The sequence below is a fragment of the Corythoichthys intestinalis genome, chromosome 1, assembly GCF_030265065.1.
Source record: "Corythoichthys intestinalis isolate RoL2023-P3 chromosome 1, ASM3026506v1, whole genome shotgun sequence".
NCBI classification, from domain to species: domain Eukaryota; kingdom Metazoa; phylum Chordata; class Actinopteri; order Syngnathiformes; family Syngnathidae; genus Corythoichthys; species Corythoichthys intestinalis.
The window spans coordinates 69,627,160-69,639,527 of record NC_080395.1 but is presented as its reverse complement, the minus strand read 5'-3'; the positions used below and the strand labels follow the sequence as shown (position 1 = coordinate 69,639,527).

The following is a 12,368-nucleotide window of genomic DNA, read 5'->3' as shown; positions in this document are numbered from 1 at the left end:
TTTTTTTTGTTTGTTTTGTTTTTCGACATTCTGTCTCTCATGGTTGAGGTTTATCTATGTAGACAATTGCAGGCCTCTCTAATATTTTCAAGTGGGAGAACTTGCACAATTAGTGGTTGACTAAATAATTATTTGCGTACTAAATATTCATTTACGTGCAATATTAAAGGGTATTATAATACTAAGGGGCTGTGAGAAATCAATAGAACACTTGTGGCAAGATAACAAATATTAATAAAGGCAACAAAAAAATGAATCACTTTCATGAGCAATTATCAAAAATAGATTGAAAATTACGAACATTTCCGAAAGTGTTCCGGAAACAGCCGAATTGGGCTTTGACTTAACAGAAAGGAAACAAAAGGTCAAGGCAGGTGCCATCGTTGTTTATTGACGAGGGAGTTGTTTTCGTGTTTTATCAAAAAAATCGCTAAAATGGTTCAAACCTGTCATGCTATGTGGTGTACAAATAGCCATCTGTTGCAATATAGTACCCATGACTTCCCGAACGCGAGAAAAAGAGCTGGACTACGCAGACAATGAGTAAAGTTGGTCCGTGCTAAGAGGGCTAATTTTGCAGACCCAGCCTCCGGCATGGTTTGGTGTGGTGCACATTTTACACCTGAAAGCTATTCGAACTATGGTCAAGTGAAATCAGGTTTTGCTAAGAAATTTCTGCTGAAAGCAGATGCGGGGCCCACCATACACGCGCACCCACCTAAATGTCCCGAGATATCAGGAAAGAGGACGATGACTGGCACTGATGAGACCACCCCACCACCCCAGCCAAAGCAAAGGAGGGGAGCAGCCAAGATCGAAATGGCCAGAGTTAGTACACTTTTCTTAAAAAACATATCACGCATTGGATATAAGACTGGACACATGTATAAATTATCGCTTGTAAAATATATAGAACAGATCCTTTAATCCATTCATATTTGTGTCTGTTGGCTGAGTGAAAACCTATGATAGCACAATAAATGATAATTATTCTATATATTACTTTATTTTGCGGTCGCGGTGTATCAGCTTCACAAAAAGAACTGCAAAACAAACATTTCGGTGTTTCCCACACGATCTGTTGCCGGTGTTTCATCAGTGTGATTGATCCCCTCAACCACTGTTTCATTAGGCTGAATTGGCTTTCGTTTGGGCTCAAATTGATAATCCAAAACACCAGAGAAAGGTTCATAACTCTCCTCGTCACAATTAGAAGGACGTTCATTACATCCTTCTACGATGGATTCGTCGCTGCAACTAGAAACAAAATTGTCTGCCATCATCGCCGCCATTCAGTACTTTGTCAGGTCCCAAGAACTGAGCTGGGTGTTTCCTAGTTGTGAAGTCACGCACACAATATGTCAGATTTCGAGGATCTCGGGCGCCGGTCGTTTAACTTGACAATCGATCCAAATTTCTATCATTTTCTTGGTGATGCGATGTGTGTAATTACTGTACACGAACTGGCATGATATGAATCCAAAAGGCATGCGTTTAAGGATAAATGATGGAATATTAGCATTTCCCCAGGTGTTTTCAAGTTTTTTCCCAAACTTTTTTGACTTACGTCACGTTTTTACATTGGAAAAAATCTTGCGGCACACCACAAACCAAATGTGTTCCAAAATTATTTCCTGTACAGTATATTTAATTATAAAATAATTTCTCAGTATGTATACTTACTCAGTGTGAAACTTGAGCCTGTATAGATGAACACAAAGTCGATATCCTTATTCTTCAACAGCTCTCAGTCTTCCTCTGTTTTCAATTTAATTTTTTTTTTTTTTATAGCAGTTAGGTTTGAAAAAGCTCAGGATTATCATACAGGGGGACTTGAGCAATGTCTTTAACCACATCAGGCCGAGCATCTCGCAGACAATGGCTTTTCAGGCAGGTAGTATTAATTAATGTCTGTCATGGTGTGGGGACTCTTTGGATTTAGCAACATGGTAACTGGCTTTGAGGGCTTTCTCGTTTACCTTGGTAGTTTTTATCAAAAAAGTTGACTGTTTCTCTGTGTTTTCACGAAGGCGAACAAAATAGTCCATCGACTTGTTTTGAAGCGACGGGTGTTTCGTTTGGAGATGACGTTTAAGCTTGCTGGGTACCATGGCGCTGTTGGAATGGCGAGCAGCTCGTGTCGCGTTCAAGAACTGCTTGGATTTTTAGCCATTAACCCCCTTGCTGTTTTCAACAATGTGTTGGAATAAAACACGGGGAGGATTGACGGTCGTCCTATTTGGATAAAATAGAAAGGACACTTTCGAGTATATCGGCACATGACGAGTTTAACCAAATGATGTGCAGTAGACGTGCTGGAGTTGACATTGTCGTGAACAGCAAGGTCGTTGATGACTAGAAATCCGAGCAGTTTTGAACGCGATATATGCAATACTTGGCTCATCTGCACACGACCGAGAACTTTCTTCCTACTCCTTCCTTCCGTTTTACTACAACTCCGCCCGACGACGTAAAAAAATATTGTAATAGTCCCGAATGGGGGAATAGAAAGGAGAGGAGTCGGTGATTAATTTCCCACTTTATTGTGGCAACAACGGAAAATAATAAAATAACAGCGGCATCAGCAATATGGGACCACTAACTTCACTCACATGTCGTTCTCCTTCCCTCTTTGCTTGCTTCCCGCTACATCACCACTCTGCAGTCTGGTGGCGCGTTCAAGGACCCGCACACAGTTACGGACATTACAAATATATATTATATAAATACGAATGCGACATTAATTAATTTCTCGCGGCACACCCGGCGATCTCTCGCGGAAAGACACTGCTTTAAACCATTGCATAAGCTGTTGTGCAGAGATGTAAAACCTTTGCGAATTGCGAAAAACACCCTGATTACATCAGAGGTTCTCACTCATTTCAACCCTTCATATGAAAGACTAATTGCTTTCGCATCGGGAACCCTTAACAAAGCAGATTCAAACTATGCTCAATTGGAACGAGAAGCATTGCGCATCATTTTTGCTGTGAGGAAGTTCCACCAATATTTGTATGGAAGGAAGTTTATCTGTTAATGGATCACAGACCACCGACAACGATTATGGGACCTCATGCAGGAATCCCTTCGCTGTCTTCAGAGGTGTGCTTTGTTGTTCACTCACTCATACGACATCAAGTATCGTAAATCTGTTTGGATTACAATGCTGGTGGACTTTTGAGGTTTCCGCTTCCTATCACTAAACATGAATGAACATCAGTGGACATATTCTATTTCCGAAATGTTGAACATGCACTAATTTCAGCTTCTCAAGTGAAACGTGCAACTCGGATCGACCCCGGACTGTCAGTCGCCATGGACATGGTAATTAAAGGACAAACCAAGTGTGAGAACACTACTCTCAAACCTTTTTTGGATAGGAGGTGGGAACTTTCTGTTCAAACGGGTTGTTTGCTGTCGGGGAGGAGAGTAATTGTGCCACAATCACTGCGTGCTAAAATGCTTGCGCAACTGCATGCAGGTCACAGTGGTATTGTTAAAATGAAAGAAATGGCGATTGAGTTATTTTTGGTGGCCAAGATTAGATAAACAGATCGAAGAAACAGTAAAAAATTGTTCATATTTCGGAAGATTCACAACAATCCACCTGCAGCCCCACTTCATCCTTGGGATTTTCCTAAGGAGGCTTGGCACCGCAAACATATTGACTTTGCGGGCCCTTTCGAGAATCGAATGTTGCTGGTTGCTATCGATGCCCATAGTAGGTGACCAGAGGTAGCTATCATGAAAGCAACCACATCGGAAAAGACAATTGAGAAGTTAGAAGATATGTTTAGCTGTGTCGGAGCCCCTGCACAACTCGTGTCCGATAACGGGCCACTATTTGTGTCAAAAACAAATGGTTGAATTCCTGCAAGCCAATGGGGTTCAACACATCAAGCCGACTCCCTATCACCCAGCAACCAACGGCTTGGCAGAGAGGTTTGGCAGACCCTCAAACATGCTCTCAATGCATCACAAGGGCAAAGTACACTCCTCAAATACCGAACATCTATGCATGCAACTATCAAGGTATTGCCAGCGAGCCTAATGTTTTCTCAAGAGCTACGTATTGGCATGGACCTGCTGAAACCAGCAACCCTGTGAGACACTGTTCAAATGGATCAATGGAAACAAGTCAAGTACAGAGACCAGCTTTCCAAAAACAGTTTTTGCACCTAGTGACTCTGTAATGGCCCGGAGTTATCAGAGTAAGGAAAAGGGGTCCGTGCCACCATCAAACTGGGCCTGTGTCCTACACAGTTCAGACAGCTGATGGTGTTTGGCGTCGCTATGTGGATCAATTGTTAGGAACACCAGACACTACTCCAGAACTGTCTATTGATTGTGATGATTCTAGCAGTTAAATTATACCAGAAATGCCTAGCTTACCGGATGTGCCAAAAATACAAGAAATGTCTCGCTTACCAGATGTGTCAAAACCAAACAATGCTGCTGTAATTGGGTCTATTTGAGCCAATGCACAAACGGAACCTGAAACGGTCTTGGAACATGTTTCCACAAGTGGAAAATTTGAAGTGACTGATGAACTTCGTTACCCTGCATGTGACAGACGACCACCGCTCAATTGGATTTATAAGTAATAAGTAAGAAGGGAAACACAGTAGGTTCTTTAGTGTTTATTTCTAGGACATGTTATGTAAGGAGGGAGGAGATGTAACATATTTATGTCACACTACTGTTTCCATAGTGTGCACTTCATGTGGATGTGGTAATACAGTATAAAAGGAATCGCAGATGTGTCGGGGGCACATATGCTGAGACGCACACTGAATAAAGAAGGGTTGTTCCATTCAAGTCTAGGCCTGACATGTACTTAAATTAAGGAAGTACATTGAAATAAGATAAAAAAGTGGGAGTCGTCTTATATTCGCGGTCTAGACATTATACCCATTCACGACGCTAGATGGCACCAGATATCAATGAAGCGATGTTCTGTCATGATAGATCTCAGCTACTCTCAAGTTTAACCAGTTTGCCTATTTTATTGCAATGTTTTTTCATATTCAGATTTGTTTCAAGACTACAGTTACAGTTAAACTTCACTTTGATGGTTAATGCAGTTATTGCAATTTTGTTGTTTTATCACAATAGATTGGTTCATTTACATTTTGAAAACCAGAATATATCGTTGTAATCATTTGTTTCAGATGTACTGTAATTATTTTCTGTATAAAAATTAATTTGGTGTTCAAAAAGTCTTTTCTCAAACTTGAGTCTTGAAAAAGAGGGTTGTCTTATAATCCGGGCCGTCATATATTCGGCCCAATACGGCATTTATTTTGCTCTAGTTGCACTATTGAGTAGCACACTAATACCACTGCCAGGCAATGTTTAACAAATATACAGATGAAGAAGAGTGTTTAGAACACGTGTGTAAAAAAAAGAAAGCTTAGCCAATCGATTAGCTATGGTACTCGTGTCGTTAGCTACTTGTTATGATTTTTTCCCCCAGGTTTTTGTAATCTGTCGCGTACATGTCACCCAAGACCTCACCAAGTAGCTGTCCATGTCCATGCCTGTAATATCGTCTCAACGCATGTAGTCAACATACTATAGTTAACCGTAGCTAATTGGCTTGCTATTGATTTTTGTGCCATTCTTTAATGCAAAATTACCTGTTATTTAAATTGACATTATATTGGCTTAAAACAATCCTTTTAGTACATGAAATTCAAAAGTAACCAAAGTAAGCTCCTTACCTGAGCACACTCCGCCAATTCAATCATCTGCCATAATGAAGAACGAGCATTAGGTCGGCAATGGTGTGTCCCGCTCTCCTCCTCGTTTGAATGGTTGAGCAATCGGCGTCCTGATTGGTTAGAATTTGACACCCAGGCACTTCACCAGAAATCCATTTGTACGTGCTCAGAAAACACTTGTAGATAACACCCGAAAAACTATTCATTAGATGGTTTTTGTTGTTGTTGTTTTTTTTTTTTTTTGATTGGTATTTTTTTTAAGCCCGACTTCAATTAACATTCTTGTGATGGATGTACAAGTAGTTTTCATCAGCGGTTACGAGTGACTTTTGTCTCTAAAGACGCGACAAGTGGTTGACAAAACTTGTGCACTTGTTGGTCATTTAAACCCGTAGCAAAGACATAAACACTTGTAGGAAAATAATCACTTGCAAACATTAAAAAAACAACTTGTAGAAAAAATTGTTACATTCGCAAAATTTGGGAATACAATTTTTTTTTTTTTTTTAACAAGTTAAAATTTGTCATTTTACAAGGTTGGTTACAAGTAACTTTTTGGCTTAAAAAAACAGGTTCGAGAACAATTTTACATTGTGTTTTTTTCATGTTTATATAACAACATTTGAATACAATTTTTTTTAATAGTTTGTTTGTTTGCTTGTGTTTGTTTGTTTGTTTGCTTGTTTTAGAAGTTAAAATTTGTCAATTTACAGGGACATTTTTCATTTTACAACTTCATTTCTTTTGGAACTATCGCCATAGCCTTGAGAGTAAACACCACAATCACTGGAAAATGTGGCCCAAATCAGATTTAAAAACCACATAAGAAAGCAGCTTAGATCTGAAATTGTCCATTTCCATGTGAGTCGGTCGGTTTAGACCACAGGTGTCAAACCGATTCCAGAAAGGGCCAAGTGGGTGCAGGTTTGCTTTCCAACCAATGAAGAGGACATGTCAGGTGCTGCTTGTTTCAGCAGGAAGTTCATTGCTTAAACTCACTCACGGAATCGGTTGGAACAAAATCCAGCACCCACCTGGCCCTTTCTGGAATCGGTTGGACACCTGTGGTTTAGACTGAACAAATTGCCTCACTCGAGCTGGATAACCAAACTAACCCAGACTATTTCCAGCACCCCCCCCCCCCCCCCCCCCCCCCCGTCTAAATTCTAGTAATAACAAACTACATTATTTACACGTCCACGTGCTCCTCCTGACCGATAAAACACACAGATTGAACTCATTGGCTGCAGCTGAACACAATAAACGTCCAATCCATTTGCAATAATTTGCCAATCCCTCCCAGTTAAAATTTTCTATCAATCATTTGCAATAATTTGCCAATCCCTCCCAGTTAAAATTTTCTATCACCACCGATGGCAGCCGAAGCCACCTTTTCCATTAAGTATGGCAGATAGGTTTTAAAAAAACAAACAAACAAAAAAAGGTAGAGTGAATCTTTAAATGTACCTGAAGAAAATGTACTGTTTACCATACATGCATGGGTGGAGCTTCAGGTTCACTTGCTGTGTTGGACGAGGTGATTTGGCTGCAAATGACAGAGTAGCCAGCAACAACAAAGAAGGCAGCCCAATCTGAAGCAGACAAATATGGTACAGTGAATCATGTTGAAAGACCATGACCAACTCATTTTCCAGTATTTTAAACCATTTTATGAATATGACAGGTTGAAATCAGAGTTTGCCGTGGTTGAACTGTGTTATCCAAGAAGTATTTTATTTTAATTGCAATCTTGTTCGGAAGTAAATCCATCTGCAGACGGTAGGTTTTGAAATTGTGCAAGGTGTGACATCACACTGTGCCTTATTATGCAAGTATAGTGGTACCGCGACATACAATCGCTTCGACACACGATCTTTTCGACATCCGATGTAAAATTTGACTCGCCATTTGTTTCTACATCTGACGACATGCTCGAAATAGGACAATTTACGCCAGCATCGCAATTTCATTGTTTTCCTGCAAGACAGCAGCACGGCGAATTTTCTTTTGAAAAAAAAAACAACATGGGTCGTAAGATGGTTGGTACGTGTGGCGGAAAAGGAGAAAGAGATGATTTAAAAAATATGAACGGGGTGTACACATTTGTGTGTTTGCTCGACAACATAGTCGAGGTCATCAAGCAGATGGAAACTATAAAGATGGTAAAAGCATCCAAGGAGACTACTATCCTGTCGAAGCATCCTGCCATTATTTTGGAGGCGATGGAAGGCGTTTTACTCATTTGGAGTAAGGATAAAGAGATCACTGGTGATCAAAGCTTCTCCCGGTTGGTTTGAAAACGAAAAGAAAAGGTAAGTTAGCTCTAAAGTTATAAAGTTTTGAAGTTATTAAGTTCTGAAGTAAAAAAGTTGAAAGTTCCTCCTCTACCTCAATCCCCGCCATCTCCTCCGATATCCATCAGTCTCTAAGAAAAGGTCACAATAAAAATCTATTTTAATTCTTTTACTAATTTTTGTTTAACATGTGTCTAATTTAATGCATATGTTAAATTAGAACACGGCTCGCCGTATCCTCCCTCCTGCAACACACCCGCTGTCTTCTTCACCTCCGTTCGCCACTCTAAGTTAAGGTGACAATAAAAATATTTTTTTATTACTGATGGTCATTATTATTAATATTCCAATTTGTATTTATACTTTTATCTTTTTGTATTTATAATTGTATCTTTTTATGTGTAATTGCTGTTTATAATTGTACCTACAGTATTTATGAAGGATTAGTGTAGGTTTTTGGGCTACGGAACGAATTAAATGTATTCCTATTGGAAAATCCTGCTCGACATACGATCATTTCGACTTGCAAACACGGCCCTGGAATGAATTAACTTCATATGTAGAGATACACTGTACTTGCGCTCTTCCTTCTACCTGCCGACTTCTATCGTGTGAAAAGTGAGCAAAGTCCAATCTATCAAATTATGGGGGGACCATAGCCGGTATCCCAGCTCCAAGTACAGTTTTTCCACTGCATACAAGAAACTGGAGAAGAACTGAAAGCATTCACTTTTCGGCTGCGGGAACCATCGGTGGAGAACCGCTGGAAGCTGGGGATGACGAAGAGCTGCTCAGTTTGTTCTGGGCCTGAGGTCTGGTCCAGTGAAACAGGAACTACAGAGGCAGCTAAAGAGGAACCCGGCAACCACCTTTACGGAGGCTTGTCAGGAGGCAAGGGCCCTGGAGCAAGAGCTGGGTGGGTCCGAAGAGGATTTGGCTTGCCCAGTCTTCACTCCTGCCCACAAGGGGGCTCCACCATCAACCCCAGACTGGCAGCAGATGAAGGAGGAGTTGCGTAACGAGTGACGTCAGGAGCTCAAAGAGCAGGTGACTCTCCTGAGTAAATCCATGATAGAAGAGCTGCGAGAACAGTTGAGGGCGTCTCATTTGCTACAACCCCGACAGCCAATGCAGCCCCTGAACCACTCTGGCGCCCCCAATCTGGACATCCCCATCGTCCACGCTCAGGATCTGCCCCTCTTGGACAATCGTACTATCAATGGGATAGCCAGTGCTGGGCAATCTGCCACGACTGTGGAGAAGTGGGGCATATTTACGCAGAACTTGATTTTATAATCGGCGGAATCAAAGTTAAGAAGGGGGTTATCATTGTTACCAATACATGTATAAATACTGAGTTTGGAGATGAATGTCATTGGCGAGTGTTGAACTAGGTTTAGCCAGGGTGGTCACCCAGGAGCCACCGCTTTCAAATTCCTTTTCTCCCCAACTGCAGGGAAGTCCTGGGATGCAGCCTTCTCAGCCTGCCAGAGGGTGGGAGCTGCCATGACTCAGATGGAACTGCAGGGAGTGGCTAGACTGCAATGACAACTCCCAGTGGTGCTGCCTCCCAATATGGAGACTATCGTCTGGGCCCAAGTACCACAAGCCACGGGCCTGGCTGATTGTACTGTTCTAGTGGAGGATGAGGCAGAGTACGCCCGAGAGTGGCGAGTGGCCAGGACACTGGTCTGGGCACGAAACAGCAGAGTCCCCCGGCGCATCAGTAATCCGAACCCCTTCCACCCCGAGCTACCACAGTGGCGCCCCCTGGCCACGGTGACTCAAATTGCCCAGCAAGAGATTAGAGGAAGGACAGCCCTCGCACTGCGCAGTACCGGCCCCCATGCAATTGAGGTGAACCTTAATCATACAGGGAAGGCCCCGAGCGAGAACCACCCAGCCCTGGCTCTACAGGGAGACTGCCTGACTGAGGACCAACAAGCCCTACTGGACACTATGTGCTGTATTCACAGTGGTTCTAGTGTGCTCAAGAATCAGAGACCTTGTGTCGACAGTCTCCTCCAGAAGACGAGCACATTTTAAATGACTAAACAGTACATTGATGGACAAAATTATTGGAACCCCTGGGATTTTTCCAGAAAATACCTTATTTCTCACAGAAATGAATGCAAATACAAATTGTTTCAGTATGAATGTGTTGATGTCTTGCATGTGATTTGGAAAAACACAAAAAGGCTGAAGAAAAAAGCCAAAATTTACTCAATTGTACACAGAATACAAAAAATAGGGTGGACAAATTTTTTTGAGGCCTCAACTGAATACTTGGTTGCGCATCCTTTAGAAAAAAAATAACAGAAAGCAATCGCTTCCTATAATAATCAACAAGTTTTGAGCACCACTCAGATTGAATTTCGGACCGCTTTTCTTTTGTGAACTGTTCCAGGTCTCTCAGATTTGAAGGGTACCTTCCTGCAACAGCAATTCAGAGGTCTCTCCATAGTGTTCTATATGATTTAGATCCGGAGTCATCGATGGCCACCTCAGAATTCCTCAGTTCTTTGTCTTTGTGGGTTGATAAATATAAATTACTCTTGGGGCATCGTGGCGGAAATGGGGGCGGTGCATTACGCGTGCGCAGAACCAATCAAGGCCTGCCTACGATTTATTGTTGATTAAATAAAATCTTGTTTTCTTTTTATGTGTATACGTGCATTGCTTGGATCAGGGTGTACCTCACATCCCCTATGATTAAAATAATGTACACTACCATGCAAAAGTTTGGGGTCGCGTTGACCCAAAACCTTTGACCCTGATTGTCCATAATGAAACGGTTCAAAACTTTGGGGTCAAAGCGACCCCAAACTTTTGAACAGTAGTGTACATATTAAATGTATTTCGATCATTGACTTGTACTGTATATGCCTATAACTCCCATCATCCCACGGGAGAAAATGGCGTTGGTTCGTGCGTGCGCAGTATGAATCCATCGCGATAAGGTTTTTTTTTTTTTTAATTGCTTTATGTACAGCCATTTTTTAAATTTAACCATATCCAAACAAAACAAAGCATTCAAGTATCAACATCGAATACAATATTATAGATTAAGCATAACCACATAACCAGGCAGACAATAGCACAACATCAACAATTTTTTTTTTTTTGAGAGTGGAGTTTCTAAATCAACTCAAAGTTCTTAAAGAAATAAAACGGATGAAAGGCCTTCCCATGTATAAATTCAACACTTTGCAAATATTAGAGAAATCTTTTCCCTGTGAGCCAAATATGGCTTAGTCTAAAAAAATATATCTGCACTTATGAATTTTCCCCATAAGCATTATCACATTTAAACCAATTCTAAGTTCTTATCTCAACTACATTGCAGTGAAAAAAAAAAACATCGCAGAACGAACAATTATTTCCTTCACAACTAAAAAAATTTCTTTGTTGGGTAAATTTCGTTCAAAATTTTGAGTTGAACCTCTTTCGCTTTAGGAGGCACTGGAAATGACACTTTTTTTTTTTTTTTATATTCCTAATCTTATCGATCTCAAATTGTTTCACAATATGTAGTCTTTGTAGAACAACACTTTTTAATTTTCATTATTCAACAATTTCCTGATAACCTTGTTATTACATTTGTGATCCCAAAAATCCTGCCCCCAATGCATATTCTCCTCAAGTTTTGGGAGACTTTAGAATTTGTATTATCCTCCTTCACCTTTGCTTTTAATGCCTTTGTAATTGCATTTGTTAATTTTGTAAAATCTTTATTATTTGGTATTCATGACAAAAATCTTGATGGAGCAACAATTTCCCATTTTCATCCAACAACTGAGCAACAGCTTGTATACCTCTTGAATGCCACTCTGTCTTAAAAACTAATTTCCCATTTATTTATATGTACAGTGGGGCAAATAAGTATTTAGTCAACCACTAATTGTGCAAGTTCTCCCACTTGAAAATATTAGAGAGGCCTGAAATTGTCAACATGGGTAAACCTCAACCATGAGAGACAGAATGTGGAAAACCCCCCAGAAAATCACATTGTTTGATTTTTAAATTTATTTGCAAATCATGGTGGCAAATCAGTATTTGTTCATAAGCAAAAGGTTCATCTCAATACTTGTTTATGTAACCTTTGTTGGCAAAAATGGAGGCCTAACATTTTCTGTAACTCTTCACAAGCTTTTCACACACTGTTGCTGGTATTTTGCCCATTCCTCCATGCAGCTCTCCTCTAGAGCAGTAATGTTTTGGGGCTGTCGTTGGGCAACACGAACTTTCAACTCCCTCCTCACCCCATGGCGTCAAAATGATAACAAGAACGGTGAGCAAAAATCTAAGAACCACACGGGGGGATCTAGTGAATGACCTACAGAGAGCTGGG

The 12,368-nt window shown here is 40.8% G+C and overlaps 1 protein-coding gene across 1 annotated transcript in view; it reads right to left on the bottom strand.

Moving 5' to 3' along the window:
• The window catches only part of LOC130912442 (phospholipid-transporting ATPase ABCA1-like), a 383,631-nt gene that overhangs the window by 158,388 nt on the left and 212,875 nt on the right, over positions 1-12,368 (bottom strand). The window contains exon 25 of the mRNA XM_057830543.1: positions 7,191-7,315. Within this exon, the coding sequence (XP_057686526.1) occupies positions 7,191-7,315 (125 nt within the window). The remainder of the gene's footprint in view (positions 1-7,190; positions 7,316-12,368) is intronic.